This window comes from Silurus aristotelis (genome assembly GCF_946808225.1).
Source record: "Silurus aristotelis genome assembly, chromosome: 19".
In the NCBI taxonomy this organism is placed as follows: Eukaryota; Metazoa; Chordata; class Actinopteri; order Siluriformes; family Siluridae; genus Silurus; species Silurus aristotelis.
Genome location: NC_139592.1, coordinates 6,061,693 through 6,082,338, shown reverse-complemented (window position 1 = coordinate 6,082,338; position 20,646 = coordinate 6,061,693). Strand labels below are relative to the sequence as shown.

Below are 20,646 nucleotides of genomic sequence, written 5' to 3'. Positions count from 1 at the left end.
CATGGCATTTTGCAGACTCTCTTATCTAAAGTGACATACTTATCTTATTCATACAGCTGAGCAGTTCAGGGTAAAGAGCCTTGTTCAGGAGACAAGTAGTGGTAGTTTGTAGTGTTTGTGGATTCAAACTCCTGACCTTAAAATCAGAAGACCAGTGTCTTAACCAGTGAGCTACCACCTCACCTGTTTGAGAAACCAGTTTGCTGCACACACAAAAAGCACTGGCTTTGGATATGTCTGGCAAAGTTTTAAATGTGTTTAATAAAAAAGTCTTTACATTTCTTGGAACAATAAATTATTATTATTATTATTATTTATTATCATTAATAATATTATTATTATTATTAAATATTATTATTCGTTATTCCAAATCACATTTTTTTGCTGCATTAAATCTATATCTTCAAACTATTTGAATTAAAGTACCTGCTGAATTATGTACTGTACAGTGGATCATACATATTCTGTTCTAATTCTTTTTTTATCAACAGGGCCACACTCACACACACACACACACACACACACACACACACACACACACACACACACACACACACACACACACACACACACACACACACACACACACACACACAATCGGCAATGTAGAGTCACACCACCACCTACTGGTGTGTTTTTCAGAGGTGGGAGGACACTGAAAAACTTAGAGGACACCCACATGTCACAGTGCCACCCAAAATTAGTTCATCAATTTGCACTGAGTTCAATAGTCAAATGAATTATACACAGACTGCATAATGGATTTAACTTAAAGAATGTACATTTAATAACCACCGGGTTGCAGACTTCCACAGATATGAAGTCATTTCCTGCTTTGAGGTTTATGTCTGTGGAGCAGCGTCTCGTAAGCCTCATTGACTTTAATGAACATCTCTTCTGCCTCTTGTTTGTTCTTGAGGTTTCGGTCTGGGTGCCATAATTTAGCGAGCTCCCTGTAGCTGTGCGCGATCTCCTCCAGTGTGGCTGCCTCAGACACTGAAAGCACCTAAAACAGAGGAGAGGACTGAGACCTTGTACACATTAGAGGCCCGTGTTCTTGGTGTCTATAGTAATTGATTATTTAAGTATTCATTTTCACTGTAAAATTTTATGAAATATATTCTGGGCATCATAAGCATGTGTTAGTATCATAAAAAGCATCTGGCATTTCCTTCAAGAACTACAGTCTAGTCCTTAACCTAAAGTTCTACATATACTAATTTTAAAGACTTTTTGGTTTTGGGTTTAAAGACCTAATTTAAAAAGGTAACGTATGACATCTGGCATGGTTATAAGAAATTTATAAGGAAACGTGGGCTGGACATGTGTTATGTGGCATTTGAAATATTTCTCCATTAACATTATCTATCTCTCTCTCTCTCTCTCTCTCTCTCTCTCTCTCTCTCTCTCTATATATATATATATGTGTGTGTGTGTGTGTGTGTGTGTGTGTGTGTGTGTGTGTGTGTGTGTATGTATGTATGTATATATATATATATATATATATATATATATATATATATATATAAAATTGAGCATTGTTGAATGATCAATTCTGAAACCGCAGCTTGGACAGTATTTCTAATTAGTCCAAAACCGTGGTCCACCATGGTTTAAAATTCAATCCGGTTGCTTACTTACTCCATTCCTGTTGAGGGTGTGAAGTGTTTGAGCAGCAGCCTCATAAATCTGGAGGTTTATTTTGTGCTTCAAGATTAACATATGGGTTTTGGGACACGGTTTAAACCAGCTAACTTGACATTCAACACCGTTTATTTGCTTCATTTTGTTCATTTGGTCTCACCTTCATTGCCTCAATCTCTTTTTTGCTGTATTCATTAAGAAGTATTTCCAGGACCTTCTTCCAGCTCTCCTCGTAGTAACTCCCTCCAGTCAGCACACATACGATCTGATAAGGCAACAGCAGAAAGTACTCCACAACCCCTCTGAGCCAAGGAATGAACCAAAATATGTCGAGAAATGCTGCCACACAGTCTGAAATATAATATAAAGTAGCTGTGGTGTTGTGAAAAACGCAGTATCCCAGAGGAGCTGAGAAAGCCAGCAGAGCTAGGCTAAGGCGATAAAGACGAGGGCCTAGTAAACACAGAAACAAAAATCCAATGAGAATTAAATGGCAATACTACCAATAAATTCCGTATCATATATTTGATTCGGATTGTGTTTAGTTGCATGTGTATAAGACTTACCGAGTGGCTCATGTTGAGATCTTGCTTGTTGGTGAGGTTTAAACTTTCTATGTTGTGCTGCAGTGACACTAGCTGCTATGCTTATAGGCAAAGGTGAGAGTGTGCTGCCGTAAAATAAGGATGATGTTATTATACATGCAGTTAGGGTCTTCTGCATGTCAGAAGTCTGCTGGCCAATGGAAGACACCAGGTGGACCCCAGCACAAATACTCAATGGCAGCACAAGCAGGTAGAAGAAACTCAGAGAGTTTAGACTAATCAAGGCAACTGATCCAAAGTAAATGCCGATGCAAATCTGGCCAGCAAAACGAACCAACCCTATTGGCGGAGGAGTGTTGGCCGGGTGTCTGAATCTTTCAGCCTCTTTGTTGGCTTCGCTAACGTAAGCTGGTATTCGGAAGAACTCTCTGAGCCAACCAAACCCAAAACCACCCAGAGTCAGCATCCACAGAAGAGCATGGCTGTCCCTCTTGAGATACAGGTGATGAAGACCCAGTGGGCCTCCCACTGCCCAGAGGGCATAGGTTGTTATTAGTCGCTTAGGCATCAGAGCATCCTTAGAATTTCAGCTAGCAGAGGAACACACTCCTCTTCTGTGAGAAGAGTAATTTCCTAAATATCTGTACACATACACACACACAAATAAAAATTAAGCAGAAAGATAAAGAGGAGCCACTGTGAAGTCAAGGCATAATTGTTTCTTTAACATTTTACTTTGACATGATAGGATGTGTAACTGTAACTCAATCTGTAATATTTTACTTCTTTTTTTGCCCATTTAGCACTTTAATTCCATAAATACATATCAGGATAAATTGAAGAACACTATAAAGACACTACTGAACCACTACTACAACTATGGATAATAAAAAAGTAAGCAATAACAAACAAATGAAAGAATTATTAAGCCTCCATGTGCCATTTTCTTTGATATTACATGTAAATACGTTCTCACAAAATATTTTGACACAAGTCATGAGTCACCTCACCTATGTGAGCTAGCTTGTAAAAACACTTTGTCCTTTAAAACAGCCTTATTCTGTTTCACTACTAGCAAAAATATTAATTCACAAATCAACAGATATCAAGATTTTAAACTTCTTGCTCAGTCATGTGCTCGCATATTCTGAGGAAAACAGACAAATGCATTAAAAAGTTTCAAGTTTTACCCTGTAGTTCGAGCCAAACGCTTCTGAAACAGACAGCTTCCATATTGGTCACAGATTAGACTTTGGACTTTGGAAGATGAAATTGCATCAGTCTATGTCATTTTAACGTAATACATACTGATCAAGCATTAAAGGTTTGTCTGAATTTTATAATGACTGTACATGAATATTCAGGCTCTTCTGATAAGTAGGCTACAAATATTACAATACAAATACTTTAAATACATAAATTGTTGAAGCACAACACATTATATACTCATAAGACTATAATTCAGCACAATTCAAAATACAATAGTATTATTCATTTATTATTATTACGAACTTCATTCGTGATTTAGTCTACTGTTGGTCTAGTGTTCTATCTTGTGTGCGATACTTGTATTTAAACTGTCTTATTTTACTTTTAAGTCTTTCCCTCAACATTCAATCAGTATCCCAGTCAGGCTTTTAGCAGCCCTAGAGACAGTTCTGGAAACACCCTGGAGGCCACTCCATTTCACCGTGCACCCACACAATTATTTACACCTAGGGGCAAGTAACAGTCACCAAATCACATATGAAATATTTTCAGGATGTGGAATTAAACCCACAGAACACCGACAGACAAAGCATGGAAAATTGTCTAGAGGATCCTAGGCAAAGGTTTAAATCCGAGAATAAAGCTTTAAAATGGCACTGTGGCATGCCACTTATACATCAACGAAAAAAGACTTTATGATCAGATTAAAATAAAACAGATTCAGTATTTCCAAAATGGCTGCAGCAAGGTTAAAAACAACCTTAATAAATGTGCTATCTCATTGCATTCAATTTCAAATTTCAATTATGTATAATCCTGTGGCCTATATAAGGTCTCAGAGGACCCCAGCTGCTTGTGTTCTTATTCCAGGAGAAAGATGCTTAGCATACCACAGTTCATTGAGGCAGGTGTTCAATAGTGCTGCATGACTCAGTAAAGAATGAAGGGAAGCAATGACAGACATCATAAAATTCAGAGATGTGGCATGTATTTTTGCTCTTTCTATGAATCTATAATACTCCAAGCCCTCTGTGAAGTTGAGGACATAAACAATATTCTTTTTTGTTTTTAAACACCATGTAGTTCACATATTTTGTCGATGTAGAGCTTGAGCAAGCTAAGATATGAATGTTTTAAAGACTCAACGTCTGATATAGGAAATTTTATTCCTGTGTTATATGTGTGCTTTTTATTTCAGGCAGCTAAAAGCAAATAAAACTAACAAGTGACATCAACCATGTGTAAGCCTGAATCAAAACAGAAAGTTTAATCACATTTATAAAAATAAATACATGCATCTACATTGTATACTGGATGCCTTGCTTTTCTTCCAGCATCAGATTTTAGCATTATGTCTACAGTCTTCTTTGTTTATGTCGAGCTGCTGCTTTTTCTCCTTTTTGATTCTATTTTCTTTTACTGATATACACTCCTGGGAGAAAAACAGCAAGCCATGCCCACAAATGCCCAAATATGAAGCTTTTATGGTCTTAACAGCAATACATTTCTCAAACAATTAGCAAAAAAACAATAATAATAATAAAAAAGATAAATTACTGTTCAAGCCCTGTGTGTAACAATGCTGACATTGCTTTTAAAAGAGAGAGAGAGAGAGAGAGAGAGAGAGAGAGAGAGAGAGAGAGAGAGAGAGAGAGAGGCAATGTTCTTTTATACAATGTAGTTGCTTCAAACAGTTCAGAAGTAGATAAAGGTTTCTCAGTTCATTTGTGTTTAATGTGGAACATGAGCCTGATGGACTTGTTCTCAAGCCACCTTTTACAATTTTGTTTTAGAAATCAGCTTTTCAGTTGTAGGTAGTACATTTTTCTACTATATTCTCCTGTAAAGCATTAACTGACTTTTCACAGTAAAGCAGCTCGACTGTACTAGTGGCTAAAAGTGTCCACACACCCTGTTTTGTGTGAATTTTACATCAGACATTTGAATGATCATGTTTTCCTTTTTGCTTAGTAAAGGTAGGATAATTGAAGTTCCCTGGGTACAGCTTTTCCCTCAAACAGTCTACTGCAGCAAACTGAAAGAGCAAATGGTGGCAATAGATATCAGGAGTGCATTTGTTTAATAATTGCTTGTTTTTTGACCAATGATTTGTTTGAAAGAACATAACTGATTTGTTGGCCATTTTGTGGTCCTTTTTTGCCAAGAGTCTACACTGATGCAAAAAGATTGACTATTAAGATTTTTCGCCTACAAACAAATACACAATTGCACAATATAATATATCCAGCGTGCCTAATATATAATAATATAATATATGAAATTAATTAATGCAGTAAGGTAAAGCTGCAAAGAAACAAAACCCTTTGTCTCAGGGAAACCACGCCCATGTTGTTTTAAACTCAATAGCCACACCCACGGATCCGCCCCCTAGCGCACCCCCTCCATAGAAGGCGTAAGCGAGCGTGGATCAAAAATGTTTGCAGTGTATTTATGGTTTCTCCCGAGCGATGGACTCACTTTTGTAGTTAGTCGTATCGTAAATATCTTTAAGTCTGTAGAAATGTAGCTAGGTTTACTAATTTGCGTGTAACTTCTCGGGTTTAAAGTTACATTTACGGCTACATGTAACGCTCAGATCAGAGAGACCACCTCTGCAGTAACACCTCTAACAAACACCAACTTCCTTTCTGCTGGCTTTAGTTTGGATGCCTGCAACTTAATTTCAGTTCCTCGGGATATGATTTCGGAGGATGGAAACCACTGACGACGTGTCGCTTAGAGAGCAGCTCTTCCACGACCGAGTCCGAGAGATCATAGTAAGTTTACTGTATAAACTCTTTTTTTAATTCCGATCTCGGGGATTTAACAGAGTCAGAGCTCATGAATAACAATAACCAACACAGAAATGTTTGCTAGTATGTTGATTGATTTGAGCCTAATGATTGTGAAATGCAAGAAAAATAAATAATAAAGGGGAGGGGATAGATCCAGTTACTACATTTGGGAACATAATGTGCTTAAGCTTTTTCTTTTAACCCTATAAAACCCTAAACATTTGTTTGTAAAATATTAACAACAATATTATCAAATAAGTTTAATATTAACATAAATAAACATGTCAATGTATTTTCTTAGTATCCATATTTTTCCAGTCATATCCAGTGAAGTATAAGGGACCTAATGCTGAACCTATGTTTAATTCAAATCATACACGTGGCCATTGTATAAGGGCAAGATATCAGAGGTTTGCAAATTCATGTGATGATCAGCCACCTGTGCTATTACGATGTCTTTATTGTACTTGGACTTGTACAACGCAAAGTGAACTTCAGTCCTAAAGAAACTTACAACGAGGCAATGATGCCGACCTTTACACTTGGAACAAATCGCACGAATCGTGCACTCAGCAAATGCAGAGAATTATTGCAGACATTCATTTACAGTACAGCAATGTTCGAAAACGAATCAGCTTTTAACAATATTTCATTGTTACCTTATAGATCTGGGTTGGGAAATCCAACCTGAATGTTGACTCCGCATTTGCAGGAGTAGATCGGTGTCTAATGAACTCCACAGATGAAGGCCTGCTGGGTTCCAGACCAGCTGTCGGTTTATAATCACGACTTGGCTTGTGTGATTATGTAAAACTGAACTGTATTTTTTCTTGCTAACTTGGTGAATGTGCACTTCCTAGGCACATATTATTCCCCATGCTCTCCAGAGTCACATACCTGATGCATGTGGACTATTTATTTTCCATAATCATTTAAGCATGCAAAGTCTGCACTAGAATTGTTCGGTGCGTCACCTGCAGTATATCACTGTCTTTGCTAAGGGGATTTCTCTGTTTAGACCAGGGTGTTCATTGCCAGGTACTTGTTTAATTTCTGAAATAAATTCCCTAGCTATGAATTTCTACATATTACAATAATATATTTTTCATTAAAGTCTTAAGTTCTTTAGAGCCTTGGTAGTTTCAAATTCTGACCATTTTACAGACAAAACACATTAGATCAAAGAAGACATTATTTATAGGCACTGTTATAGCATGATTGGGATGTGGATATAATCCATTCAATTCAAGGGACTAGACAAACAGACCTAACAGATTAACATTGATATGATTAAAGTAGTTGTCAACAACTGAGGCTTAGGTAACTTGAGCAGATTATATGATTTACCACTTTTAAGTTCTTGTCCACACTTCTGTTGAAACAAGTTAGAATTTGGTGTGTACAGAAACGTCACAACTTTGTAAATGTTTGTAATATAGCATCCTGTCAGGCCTATTGCACAGCTGGGCTTTTTTGCTTATAAACTGTGTGGTGAAACCGATATGGGCCTATTTTGAGAAAAAGTTGGGACTTGACCCCATGATCAAGTGTGTGTGTTTACATGATGCACATGCTCTGCACACTAATTAGTGTGTTGTTGTTTGACCCAGCCTTAACTTGTTCCAGGTAGTTTGGTGAGTGGCAATCCGCTTCATGAATGGCTTTTGATGTTTGTGTGTCTAGCAGCAACTGTCAATAAAACAGACTTTACATACTTTGGGGCAGAGTTGGTGAGAAACATTATTGGTTTTAGGAGTGAGCAGAATCTCTGACTTTTCTTGTTTAGACTAGTTATAAGTTTTATCTCTGTCCTGTGTTTAAATAAGCAAATTTTGAAACAGTAAATTGATGATGACCACAAACATGTTCACAGCAAAGCTCTTCCTCATTGTCAATCCTACTCAGTTTAATCATTTTGGCAAGCAATAGCTTTAAGTACTTAAAATATTAGAATGGTGGAATGTTTAATGGATGGAGAGTGGATTACATTTTAGGATTTTGCTATACCTTGCAATATAAAAGAAGCAACGTAAATCGATCTTCAGTAACAGCTTTTTCCAAGTCAGTGTAAGTTAATACAGAAAGAATCTAAGGAACACAGAAATACGCCCAGGATTGGACCCTGGAGTCCATGGCAGGGCATTATGTGCAAACATTCACACCTAGGGGTAATTAAGAATAGCCAATCCGCCATATGTTTGGACGAGAATGGAAAACTGAGAGTCCAGGAACATCTTAAACCCGACACAAACAGTAACCTGAGCTCAGAATTTAACAGGGACCCTGGAGCTGTGAAGTGGCAACTCAACCCACTATACCACCGTACCTTAATAGAGTTTAATATTTTCTCTGAAGCAGTCGTGACTAAAGTATTATTAAATGTAACTGAGTTCATATTAGATAAAATTATTTTAGGTAAAGTTCACCAAACACTTGCATCCTTACACTAACTATTGTGTACCAGTTTACATGTAGTTTGACATTTCATTGTACATTCTAGGTGAGTACCAGTCAAACATGCTGACTGTATTTATACATTAAACAGCTTTACATTTTTAGTTTTTTTTGTTTACTTCAACCTGTTCCAGTTGCGTCAAAGAGGCTGAATTACAAGAATTTTAGTATAAATAGCTCATAGAGTACATAGGCTGCTCCCACTTTAAGGCTTTGTCATGTTTCCAATTAGAACAGGGTGGATGGGTGATGGTAGTTGTGTTTTATTGTGTTTCCTAAAGCCACATCTGTCACTATTGGGTGGAAGGAGAGATTCTTTAATGTCAGCAGTACGTCACATAGAACAGTACATACAATAGTATTCTAGTAGGTCAGTTACGCATTTGAACACATACTTTATGAGACCAGAGATATTTCTCTCACAGAAATCTTTTTTTTTTGCTTGTGTTTGCACTTTAGGATTGAAAGTCCTGTTTCTTGCCATTCATCCTTTTTATTAGGGTGTTACCTGGAGTGTCAGGATGTGGTTTTGTTTTTTTATGCACCAAGTCTCTCTTGTGTTGTTTAAAATTGTCCCAAAAAATAAAACTAATGATTTTGAATTCATACATGTAATCGAGCTGCATTAAGTGCTTTAAGAAATGTAGTCTATGAGAGGCTTAATGTTAATAATGGTATCGTGCCATCGTTCTAGTCAAAGTGGCAAAGAAGTGCGAAATGATGTTGCATGAAATAGTTCCTCTTTCTCACACTGCTTTGCGGATGAATGTGTCGAGACACGCATTGCTGGCAAGAAGAACAATGACAGAACAGCAGAAATGCATTACTGACGAAAATCTGTATTACCTCTGCAATGTGCTGTTTTGTAATATTCTCTTGCGAAATTTAAACATTTAGTGTAGTGACCATCCAACAATTTATTCAGGATTGGATTAAATGTTACAGGTTATGAGGCAAACATACAATTGGCCAAGCGGATTTAATGCCAGCACGTTCACTCCTCTAATCCTGGTCAGCAACTTTCTTTTGTTTTTTACTATCCACTGGGATTTGAGCCACAATCCGTTTCCTCCATCTGTTGCTGCTCTTTCATTTCCTAGTCATTCATGAAGACCTAATACATATTCCTGATTTTGTCCAAAATGAACCATTTCCTCTTTACCACTTAAATGACATTAACATGATTTACTCTTAATAACGATCATTTATTTTTACAACCTTTTTGTTGTATCTTTTGGAGGGCACTTTGCCCTGTGTCAGTTTGTTCCAAGTCAGAGCAGTGATAAGTACTGACAGACCTTTTCTTTGGATAGAAAAACAATTCAGCCTGTGATTCATGATTTTTTTTTTCACTGTATTTGCTTGTGGCATAATCAATTTGTCATCCTTTAATTAGTCAACCATGGGTGTACAAATAGACTTGTACTCACCATGGGACTGATTTAAATCCACAGATCTATTTACAGAGAGGATCTTGACTGTACAGAAGTTCATTTTAGTATTCGGTATATAATGTTTAGTACTTGCATAGTATAAGCACTAAAATTATTTGCGCTCTTAAACGCAAAAGTGGAGCATGTGGAAAAGAGCTGTCACACCCTGATAAAGCTGGAGATTGTACCTAATCGCTGAGTGTACACCAGCTATCTGTTCGCTAAGTATTACATTTTAAATTGTTAGCCAATTTTGTAAACAAAAAACAAAGCTAATAATAGGTGAACTACTGTGTTTTGTGATTAAAACTATAGCTGAGTCATCAAGCAAGCTTATGCTAAATGTTCTTTTATAGGATTTAAACCCAGCCTCATTTAATAAGATAACACTACATTAACTAATGTTTTATTTATCTCTAGCAAACAAGTGAACATTTAGAATTACTAGAACATGACACAATTCATAATCTATATCTACACAAGACCAGCTATCACACTAATGACTGTTTTTACGTTAAACACAGAAATGAAAAAGAGCGAATATTAGAGTAGTTACAGCTAATAGGCAAGTTCTTTAGCATGTGTTAGCCTTTGCCTGTTAGCCTAACTAGAGACTGGGAGTTGGCAATGGCAAAATTTAGCTAAAATAGTAGAAAACTGTTGGTGACCTCAGGTAATGTATCACATTCAAGACAGTATTTGTGTTATGTTATATAGTTCTTGCTTTGTCACCTATATATCGGATATCCTAACGCACGTTCAAATAGGTCAGTTATTTATTTTTCATCTTTTCATCAACCCCCTGCCCTGGGTATGCAGTGTATTCTACTCATCATGGTTGCATTGTGTTCCTCACACTCGCTTATACCCAGATGCCTTTACTGACCTGCTCAGTCCTTTAATAGCTTTCGCATTTACGCACGTTTTCGATTGATAAGCTGCCTGTGTGTACGGTCAGCTGTAAATAAGCTTGCGATTGTGTGCGTGTGATTACAGTGCGATTGGAAAGGTTCCAGGAAACTACTCTGGATGGTACTGGAGCTCATTTTCAAATACTGATTATTACTGACTCAGTAATGAAGTATAATTATGTTTTTCTTGAATGTGAGAAATACTTGCCTGCCATATTTCTAAGCTCAATTAACATTTATTATTGTTTCATATATACAGTATATCCATTATATTTGACATGGAAAGACCAATTTCTGCATTAAATTGCAAATACTGTGTCTATTCTTTTTGTGTATTGAGGTGACTTAACAGTTTAAAAATTTTTATGTTTAGGATTTATAATATTTATTTTAGTGACAGATTTATGATCTATAAATACCTGAATCATGCACACTTGCTAATTATTCTTTTTTCATTTCTTATAGATTTGCGTGCAACTCTTCGTCTGCCTATACATCTTGTCCTACCTCATTCTGACACACTTTAAGAAGAAGGCCGAGTTTTTTACGGGTAAGTCCAGCCACCCTTGGGCACTTTCTCAGCTGAAATATTCTTTTTTCAAATGTGTTCGCATTGCAACCTTGATTTTAAAATGCAATATAAGTGATTTGCAGTACAAATGCAATGTAACAAAAAAACTATTTCTTTATGTCTGAAATATTTAGAATAACGAATACCTTATTTGCACTTTACTGCAGTCAAGTGTGTCTTGCATATAGACTGTTTTTTTGTGCATGTGAACGTTTCTCGGAAGGGAGGTTAAAATGATATGCCAGGATTAGTGTTGCAGATGCAATTGGAAGGGCTTTATGCAATGTCCCTGTCAACATGATGAGGTTGGGGGTTGGGGGTTGGGAGGAAAGTTTCCGTGAGATAATAAACACACGGCTCCTTACCTACAACTCTCCCAAGCCTGACAACATTCGTCTATTTAATTCTGTATTATCTCAATACAAAGCCCTATTTGTTTGTTCCTTCAGTAACAACAGTTACGTTTTTTCCTCCATTCTGAATGGCATGTTATGAGCTTGCCGACTATTTTGGTAAACCGAGTAGCTTTATTAGCTTCCTGTTGAATTGGCTGGAGACTTTCCAAATTGTCTCCCGATTGATTGGCATTTTTGTCAGGAGCACCTCCAGAAATCTGTTTTACAAGTTTGTTTTTCTGAGTTCTCATACGTTTTGCCGGGAGGCTAAATTTGAATTGCGCAAGCTTTGTTATTCTCAATATTTATATAGCAGGCCTTTCTGATTTCCCCTCAGTAAAAGCTTGTTTTATTTTTCTTTTTTTATTTCTTTGTCACTACATGTCTTCAAATTGAAGACAGGTATTTTATTTTTATTTTTTGTCAGGTTTAATTGTTATTTCAAATGCAGTCAGTATCCTTCTGTCTGTCTGTGCTTTAGGACTTTCTTTTATATATATATATTTGTCATTGTCTGTTTGTAGCTTGCTGTTTGTGGCTGATGGCATTTCTCTTTTTTTCTGTTTTTTTGTCACCCTTTGTCATTCTGTCTGTTGTCTGTCTGTGTTAGACTGTCTGTTGTTTATTTGGTTTGATTCCCAAAGATTTTTGCCTTCCTGTCTGTTGCTGTCTATCTACATTTTTTTGTCTGTCGCTGTCATATTTGGTCATAATGCTTTAGTAAAGTTTTCTGGAAGCAAAAGAAAGCCTTCACATTAGAATGATTCGACTCCAACTTACAATATTATGTCATGCTCACTGATACACTCTGATAATGTGTATCTCTCTCTCTCTCTCTCTCTCTCTCTCTCTCTCTCTCTCTCTCTCTCTCTCTCTCTCTCTCTCTCTCTCTCTCTTTCTCTCGCTCCAGATGACATTGAGGATGCCACTGTGAACAAAATATCGTAAGTAATTAACTTGATATAGATGGTTATATCTGTGCTCTGGTTGTTAATACCTTTACTGGTTTGCCCTTTGGACCTCCATCGCATTGTTGTACACCTCGTCATTTTACAGCTGGATTCGTGTCCGTGGGAAGACACCACACTAACACATAGCATTCGTCTTTTTTTTCTTTGGTGTCCTACAGGTTGTGGTTGTGCACATTCACTCTCTCTGTAGCTGTGGGTGCAGTTCTGCTCCTGCCCATCTCCATCCTGTCCAATGAAGTCCTGCTCATGTTTCCGCACAACTACTATATGCAGTGGCTCAACGGGTCGCTTATCCATGGTACGCAATGAAACACATAAACACACACATGCTTATACAGACAGGCATCTAGAACACCAGCTAATGAGTGCACTTATATTTAATTGATGGTATAGCTGAAAGCACAAACAATAAATGCAACGATTGACAATTATAAGCCTGTTTTTTTTTGGTATCAGGCCAGGTGTTTCTTCATACAGCTCTTGATTGACATTCACTTCAAGCACTGACATGAACCACCACGGTTAAGGTGTTAATAGTAACAGCAGTGCTTCACTTTTATGTGAGAAATACAGACAGCAAGTGCAAAGTAATTTCACTACCTTAACGTTGCTCACAATTTCTTGCTAGAAATTTTTTGTTCGTGCACTCTTTCTACAATGCAGTTAGTCACTGGACATGCTGACAAAATAGTCAGTTATTTGAGTATTATATAAGTCTATCACAGTGCACTCTAAGACCAATTTTTTATTAACAAATGTATTTTGTTGAATGGTTATAATTTAGTTGCTGTTGTATTGCTTATCTGAGTCTCATTCCTTTTTTTTGTTGTTGTTATGCAGGTCTCTGGAACTTGGTCTTTCTCTTTTCTAACCTATCTTTGGTCTTCCTCATGCCCTTCGCTTACTTCTTTACAGAGTCAGAAGGCTTTGTTGGTTCCAAAAAGGTAATTAGTATTTAGCAATTTATAACATCTCAGTCATGTTTGGTGAATGCACTCATACATTTTTATGTTGATTTTCTTGTCTCCTGAATTCAGCACATTGAATATGCATGTGTGTGTGTGTGTGTAGTGACATGCCTGTGTTTTTGTTCCAGGGTGTAATGGGCCGGGTGTACGAGACCACCGTGGTGCTGCTTCTGCTCAGTCTATTGGTGCTTGGCATTGTGAGGGTGGCATCAGCGCTACTCGATGATAATACTGCCAGGGAAAGTCTCTATGGTGTGTGTTTTTAGAGAATCAATTTTGAATGCAATTTTACATAGACAGATATCTACATAGATAGGTAGTAAATGTGTAATAAATAAATAAAAATAGTATAATAGGAAATGAGGCAACAACACAAAGTGAGATTCTGTATATATGTGCTTAAAGTGTCTGTCTGTCTGTCTGTCTGTCTGTCTGTCTGTCTGTCTGTCTGTCTGTCTGTCTGTCTGTCTGTCTGTCTGTTGCTGTGGTATCAGGCAAAACCTACATTCCATTATTGTGATTTTTAATCTAGTGTCACTGAATACCCTTTTCAAAGATATATTGTATAATTTATTTGACTGAATAACCCTTGCAGTTGTAGCAATTACCAGTATAACAATTTGCAGTTGTAGACAATGAGTCAGCACAGTGTTAAAATCATGTTTAAAAGGGAAATGTACAGATTTTTCTACATTTATATTATTTTGTACTGAAGTGCAGTGAACATTGCTGCATTTTTTTTTTTTTTGATTTCCAATTTCTAATCTCATATTCTTGTACATTATTTCAGACCTGTGGGAGTATTACTTGCCCTACCTCTATTCCTGCATCTCACTGTTTGGAGTGCTGCTGCTATTATGTAAGTGGATTTTGCGTGCAGTTGCGAGGGTGTATATTACATTTATGACACATCAATAAAATTATATATATTCTTTAATTTAGAGTTCCACTAAATTCTGCTTGGATTAGTTCTTGCTTTAAGATATGAAGTTGGGTGGGGAATCGGTTGGTGATTACTTTAATTATGCTGACTGTTTTGTATTTCTTTTTAACAGTGTGCACTCCCTTTGGAATGTCACGCATGTTCAGCATCACCGGAAGCTTTTTGGTTAAACCACGGGTAAGTGTGCAAGATGCCTTGTTTAGGGGTTTCTAAAAATTGGACAGTTTTCTGAGATCCCATGTAATGACTTTGATCAAAATCCAGCTTAATAACTGCAACAGTTCAACTTTCAATTTTTTCAGTAATATATGTATTATGTAGATTACTGAAAAATAAAGACAGTGTTTGCATTGATTCACTCGTCTAATGGGAAGCATGAACTTGTACAATGGACACAGGTTCTTAAAATGTTTGTGTCTGAAAGACTGAATCTCTGCACTCAACACACCTTCTACACTCCCTTCTGCATTTAAATAATACCTGAGTTACATGGATACAGGGTTTGTTGTTGAAAAGAAAATAATTCAGGTTGATACAATCTCTCACGTGGGCTTGGTCTGTACTTTGACGTATGACAGAACGTGAGCAAAATTGTGCACATACCCGCCCATGTACATTAGGAGGATTAAACGTGACATTCACAAGAAGGCGCGTCAGAGTGAAAGCATCCCTGTCGATCAGGTTTCCGAGTTGAACTATTCAGTGCGCAGTTTTGCGAAACAGACTGACGAATTCTGATTCTTTTTTTACGCCATCAGCCTTTTTTTGTTGTTGTTGTTGCCATGAGCTGTGTTTTAGATTGGAAATTCTTAGAAAACATTAAAAGTAAATATAGAAGACCAACTTTTTGATTATGTATAAAAGTGACCCGGGAGGATTTTAAAACTGAAACGCACAGTAACAGGAAAATGCTACTGTTGTAACATCCAAAAATAACAGCACACAATTGGTTTATATAGTTCTTTATCTAATATATATTTATAAAAAATAAATGAATCAAACAAAAAAGGAGCTTGAGTGTCCTTAAGACCCCATTTTGTAATCAGGTGACTCCCTGTACTAAGTATATCTTAAAAATGTACTAGAATTTAGACATATCTCGAGGTGTGTAATTATTTAAGGGCTTTTTGTAAATACTGATTTGTGAATAAACAAGCTTTTTATGAAAATGAAAGAAAGAAATTATGCAAAATGGCAAGTGATGAATGTTGATAATTGTGTATTGTTGGACAGCTTCTGGAGGATGTGGAGGAGACGATGAACTGTGCTGTGTTTGAAGAGGCTTCTCTCTCCAGAAAACTCAAAAGTGAGTACAGGATTTTAAGTAACACAAGTGTCTTTAACTACTGCATTAATTGCTAACGTGCTCGCTCTAATTTCTCTTAGGTAACAGCACCTCCTGCTGGCTGAACCTCAATATGGACGCAATGAAGATGCAGTTTATGAGTATACAGGCCAAGCGCATGGCTCTAGGTAAAAAAAAAACAAAACAAAAAAAAAGACCTCGCATAAAGATCTGTAGATTCACAAGAATCCCAAACCCGTCCCGTTCAGAATCCCTTTAAAGTTGTTGTTTTTTTTCCCCCCCAACAGAGACGAGAAGAAAGGCGTCTGCATGGCAACGTAACCTGGGCTACCCACTGGCCATGCTTTTGCTTTTGGCCTTAACTGTAAGAACCATTAAAAATTTTATTAATACGGTTTGTTCATGCTGTTATGATGCTGAGACATGTTGATATTTCATTTCAGGTGGTGTGTGTGTTAATGGTGTGTTTCCACGTGCTGGAACTGCTTTTTGATGAGTCTGCCATGCCCAGAGGAATGGAGGTAAGATATAATCGAACTCATTACAGTGACACATGACTGACCGCAGCATACATAAGTTGTATGTGTGTTCCACAATTATTGTTGCTACTCTGCATACTGTGCAAAAGCTTTCCTGTACAAGGAAGGTGGTTGTATCTATTGTCCTGCATTCATCTTACACACATTTATGTATCTTTCTTTTTTTTATTTTTTATTACAGGACCCTCGTCTGGGATTGGCTTCATTTTCTATGTTCGGTTCTCTGGGGGCCACAGTGCAAGTCGTCCTTATCTTGTATCCTTTGTCCATGCAGGTGTTCTTTTCTGTCAAAATAATTTGCTTTACGGCTAAGCATTTATTGCAAGCTCTGTTTGATTCCAAATGCATTTCACTGAAGATTCGGGTATACAAATACGCTTTTAGCCAAGAATTTATGATTCTTTCAACACCTTTGTTGCAAGATATGACCTTAGGGTTTTGACTTTGTCAATCATAATCCTACGCGCCACAAAACATTATCCACAAGGGGGCGCTGTGTAACAACCACACTATAGAGTTTCATTAGCAGTTTTAGAAGTATTGCCACTAGAGGGCGACTATATTGCTTGATCTTAGTTTAACCTACCCTTTTTGGGTCATGTTGCATAAATTGGTTCTTGTCCCAAACTTTAGGATGTAAGATTAGAACCAAATTTGTGACAGACTGTATTGTGATATTTCATGTACCTTTTTAAAATAAGATTATATGCATTTTGTTTTTGAAGTGTTTTGGTCCTTAATTGCATTGTTAGCTATCTGATGGTGTCTTCAGTGGTGGGTTTCTATAGCTCTCCTCTCTTCAGCAGCCTTCGACCTCGGGCTCAAGACACAAACCTCACACAGGTACAGACACTTCACACACACAGTTGCGCCAGTGTAGAAATGCTTTTTAATAATGTTCTTACACTTTGTGCTTGTGTTTGACCCTACAGATCATAGGGAACTGTGTGTCTCTGCTGGTGCTCAGTTCAGCTCTGCCTGTGTTCTCCCGTACTTTGGGTATGTTATGCTATGATAAGTTTTTTTTTGTGGATGAAAGCACATACTATTTCAACAGTGGTATCATCTCTTAATGAATGTTGATTACAACGTGCTGTTCATAAGAGTTGGTTTTAATAAACAGTATCAATTCTTGGGTTTTTTGGATTGTATAATGAAATTAATTACGTTTTGTTTCCTGAATATGGTTGTATTTAGGAATCACAAGGTTCGATCTTCTTGGCGACTTTGGAAGGTACAACTGGTTGGGGAACTTCCACATAGTCTTCTTGTACAACGTGCTCTTTGCTGGTCTCACCTCTGCCTGTTTAATCAACACAGTCACGTGGGTCGTGCAGAGGGAACTCATCCGTGCTTTCGGTTAGTTTTAACATTTCATTTCAGGACATTACTGTTGCCTCTATGTATGCTAATGGGTTATTAGAAACGAATGTAGCCTTCACATCACATAGGAAGTGTGTATGTGGGGGGTGGGGGGGTGTGAGTTTCAGGCAGTTATAACACTTTTTAACACCCAACTGGGTGTTTAGCTAGAGCTTAGTGAGGTGTATATACAAAGAATCCTGCAAGCTAATCTTTACTAATTGCACACCAATCAGCATCCTAAGACCTGGTTTCAAATTCTATTTGTCTATGTGCACAATGTACTGATAATGTACAATTAGACTGGTGGGTCTGTTAACTAGCGCTGCGTGCACACATTTTCATTTGGTCTTTGGGTTAGGTGTTTACAGAGCAGGACATGTTTCCCTATGGGTTGGTCTCCTTTCTAGGGTTCCCTAGAGGGCCGGAGACTAAATGTCAAACCCCTTCTCCAGCATATGCATGCGTGCACACACACGCACACACACACATACACACACACACATACACACACACACCATCTGCCCTTCACCAAATACAAATACCCCAGGAGAACCTACTCTGAACTTATTAATGAGACAGATGGTATCTCTCATTTGGTTTGCATTTACATTTACAGCATTTAGTAGACACCCTTATCCAGAGTGCTGTACAGAAGTGCTCCTCTTGCTAAGACAAGGTCTAAGAATATCTAAAAGCTAAAAAAAAGTGTTAGAGAAAGAACTTTTAGTTTCACATTGCTTTGCATTGTGCTTAAACTTTGCTAAGGGAAATGCTTTCCTGTAAGGTTCCACATAGAATCTTGAAATTGTTTCCAAAATATTTGAAGACTAATACAAAATAAAATAAACTGAAGGTTAGATTTTTGTCTAATAACAGAAATATATCAGGTATACTGGATATAGATGTATATATTTTATGTACATATTTTTACACGTTGTATTACTGAAAGAACCTGAATTTAAGTGTAATCTAATTTCTTGCTTCTTTTCTTCTTTCCATAAACAGGACTTCATCGCCTGCCTTGTACCGTGTCCCGATCTGCCGTCCATTTCAGACTCCTGTTAGCAAGTGGACTATCAAAGATCCAGTGATCGCTCAGTTGGAGCGGCAATTTGAAATCCAGTGGAACATTTCAGTCTTGAGTGAACAGATCACTAGAATGCAGGTGGAGGAATGAGGTTTCTGGTCAGTTTGGTGAAGGTCAAAGCCGCTGCTTGACCTACAGGACCTCAAACGTTTAAGCTTTCACTGCAGGTTTTACTGCGGGTATGTTTTAACGTAGTGCCACAAACGCGTGCAGTTCTTAAAGAGGGTTCAAGGCTGCCTTGTACTCAAAAGGTCATGTGTTTACATTTTCTGAAAGAAAAAAATGACAAGTACACACTGGCTGTCGGATGTGCGAGTCTGACGCACAGACATTCACTGAAGTCGCTTCAGAGAATGACCTCATAAACTCCGCTGTCCTTTTCCTGCTCATTTCTGTACAGTAGAGCTCAGCCAAGAGCCCTTCCTCCAATCCACCACTATTTTTAGTGTGCATTTATCCCGTTGCTGTTCCTCAGTGGGTCTTAATAACACTTTTAGAGGAAGGTTTTTGCAGGAAGCCCAGTCTGATGAGAGAGGGGAGGATACAGGATGCTCCTTGCATTGAGGTGATACAATCTTTTTAAGAGTGAATAGAGAGTGCATTTCTCGTTGTACTGTTTTTTTTTTTCCCTCTCTTCAGTAGTCAGAAAGTTCTATGTACCACACAAGAGCCATGTTTTATATTTTATGTTTTCATAGTGCACCTTAGTTCAAACTTGCCTTCAGGATTTCTATTTTGTAAAAAAAAAGTTCCAGGTTTTAAAAACTGTCTTGGACCATAGTAACTGTGAATATTTTGTATTATGTGAGAATTATGTGCCATGTGCAATAATATACTGGGAATGTGTCATGGATATAGGATTATGTTCTCTGAGTGCCAGTCCTAACTATATGAGTGGGTCAGTAAAATTCAAAGACGTTTTAATTACGGAGATACAGAAAGAATTAGCTTGTATAACTGACAGTTATACGGCTTTTCTTCTCTGGGGCTATTTAATATTTGTAGGCTTTTTTTTTTATTATTATTTATACTATCACTTTTACTTCATTTGCTGTATCAGCAGGTTTTAAACAAATATGCTACAGTAGTTGCCAGAAGGGGACCGTGTATTCCAGTGACTCTACAAAGTTTCATTTAATATGCTTTTTATTTCTCCTCATATGACATGGCATGTGATTTTGCTCTCTTACCCACTTTTTATACAATTTATATGGTTGTTGTAGCAGGTAGAATAATTGAAAGATGTGTACGTAACTTAAATTTGTTTAAAAAACAAAAAAAACAAAAAAACATTTCAATCCAAAGAAAATATTCTGTATCCAATGCAATGACTTGGGTAGAAAAATAGTAACGATTTTGCCAAACACAATTACACACTGTTTACATTGTTTATTAATTAACTTTGGAATCATACAAAAGAACAATAAAACATATTTTCATCTGATTTTCTAAACACTGTCTCTTTGTCCTTTGTGTAGGAAGATTGTTAGTAACTTGAATGGTTTTTAAA

At 37.2% G+C, this 20,646-nt stretch overlaps 2 protein-coding genes across 2 annotated transcripts; one reads left to right on the top strand and one right to left on the bottom strand.

Annotated features, from left to right (window-relative positions):
• Positions 1 to 511: 511 nt before the first annotated feature.
• Positions 512 to 3,440, bottom strand: dnajc22 (DnaJ (Hsp40) homolog, subfamily C, member 22). Its single transcript, XM_083569528.1, has 4 exons — positions 3,380 to 3,440; positions 2,211 to 2,830; positions 1,805 to 2,097; positions 512 to 1,006 (listed from the first exon to the last, which is right to left on the bottom strand). The coding sequence occupies exons 2-4, from the start codon at positions 2,755 to 2,757 to the stop codon at positions 824 to 826; spliced, it is 1,023 nt and encodes a 340-aa protein (XP_083425654.1). The 5' UTR covers positions 2,758 to 2,830; positions 3,380 to 3,440; the 3' UTR covers positions 512 to 823.
• Positions 3,441 to 3,939: 499 nt separating this feature from the next.
• Positions 3,940 to 20,589, top strand: lmbr1l (limb development membrane protein 1-like). The gene is made up of 17 exons (XM_083569524.1): positions 3,940 to 6,175; positions 11,457 to 11,541; positions 12,868 to 12,901; positions 13,087 to 13,226; positions 13,769 to 13,872; positions 14,025 to 14,148; positions 14,687 to 14,755; positions 14,952 to 15,016; positions 16,073 to 16,145; positions 16,226 to 16,312; positions 16,433 to 16,509; positions 16,589 to 16,666; positions 16,866 to 16,939; positions 17,437 to 17,527; positions 17,617 to 17,683; positions 17,882 to 18,043; positions 19,055 to 20,589. The coding sequence occupies exons 1-17, from the start codon at positions 6,110 to 6,112 to the stop codon at positions 19,138 to 19,140; spliced, it is 1,482 nt and encodes a 493-aa protein (XP_083425650.1). The 5' UTR covers positions 3,940 to 6,109; the 3' UTR covers positions 19,141 to 20,589.
• The last annotated feature ends 57 nt before the right edge of the window (positions 20,590 to 20,646 follow it).

Coding starts and splice junctions, on each gene's coding strand:
- dnajc22 (XM_083569528.1), bottom strand. CDS start 2,757: ATGCCTAAGCGACTAATAACAACCTATGCCCTCTGGGCAGTGGGAGGC. Junction 2,098..2,210: donor ATCTCAACATGAGCCACTCG/GTAAGTCTTATA, acceptor TGTGTTTACTAG/GCCCTCGTCTTTATCGCCTT. Junction 1,007..1,804: donor AAGAGATTGAGGCAATGAAG/GTGAGACCAAAT, acceptor CCTCTGTTTTAG/GTGCTTTCAGTGTCTGAGGC.
- lmbr1l (XM_083569524.1), top strand. CDS start 6,110: ATGGAAACCACTGACGACGTGTCGCTTAGAGAGCAGCTCTTCCACGAC. Junction 6,176..11,456: donor ACCGAGTCCGAGAGATCATA/GTAAGTTTACTG, acceptor CATTTCTTATAG/ATTTGCGTGCAACTCTTCGT. Junction 16,667..16,865: donor CCATGCCCAGAGGAATGGAG/GTAAGATATAAT, acceptor TTTTTATTACAG/GACCCTCGTCTGGGATTGGC.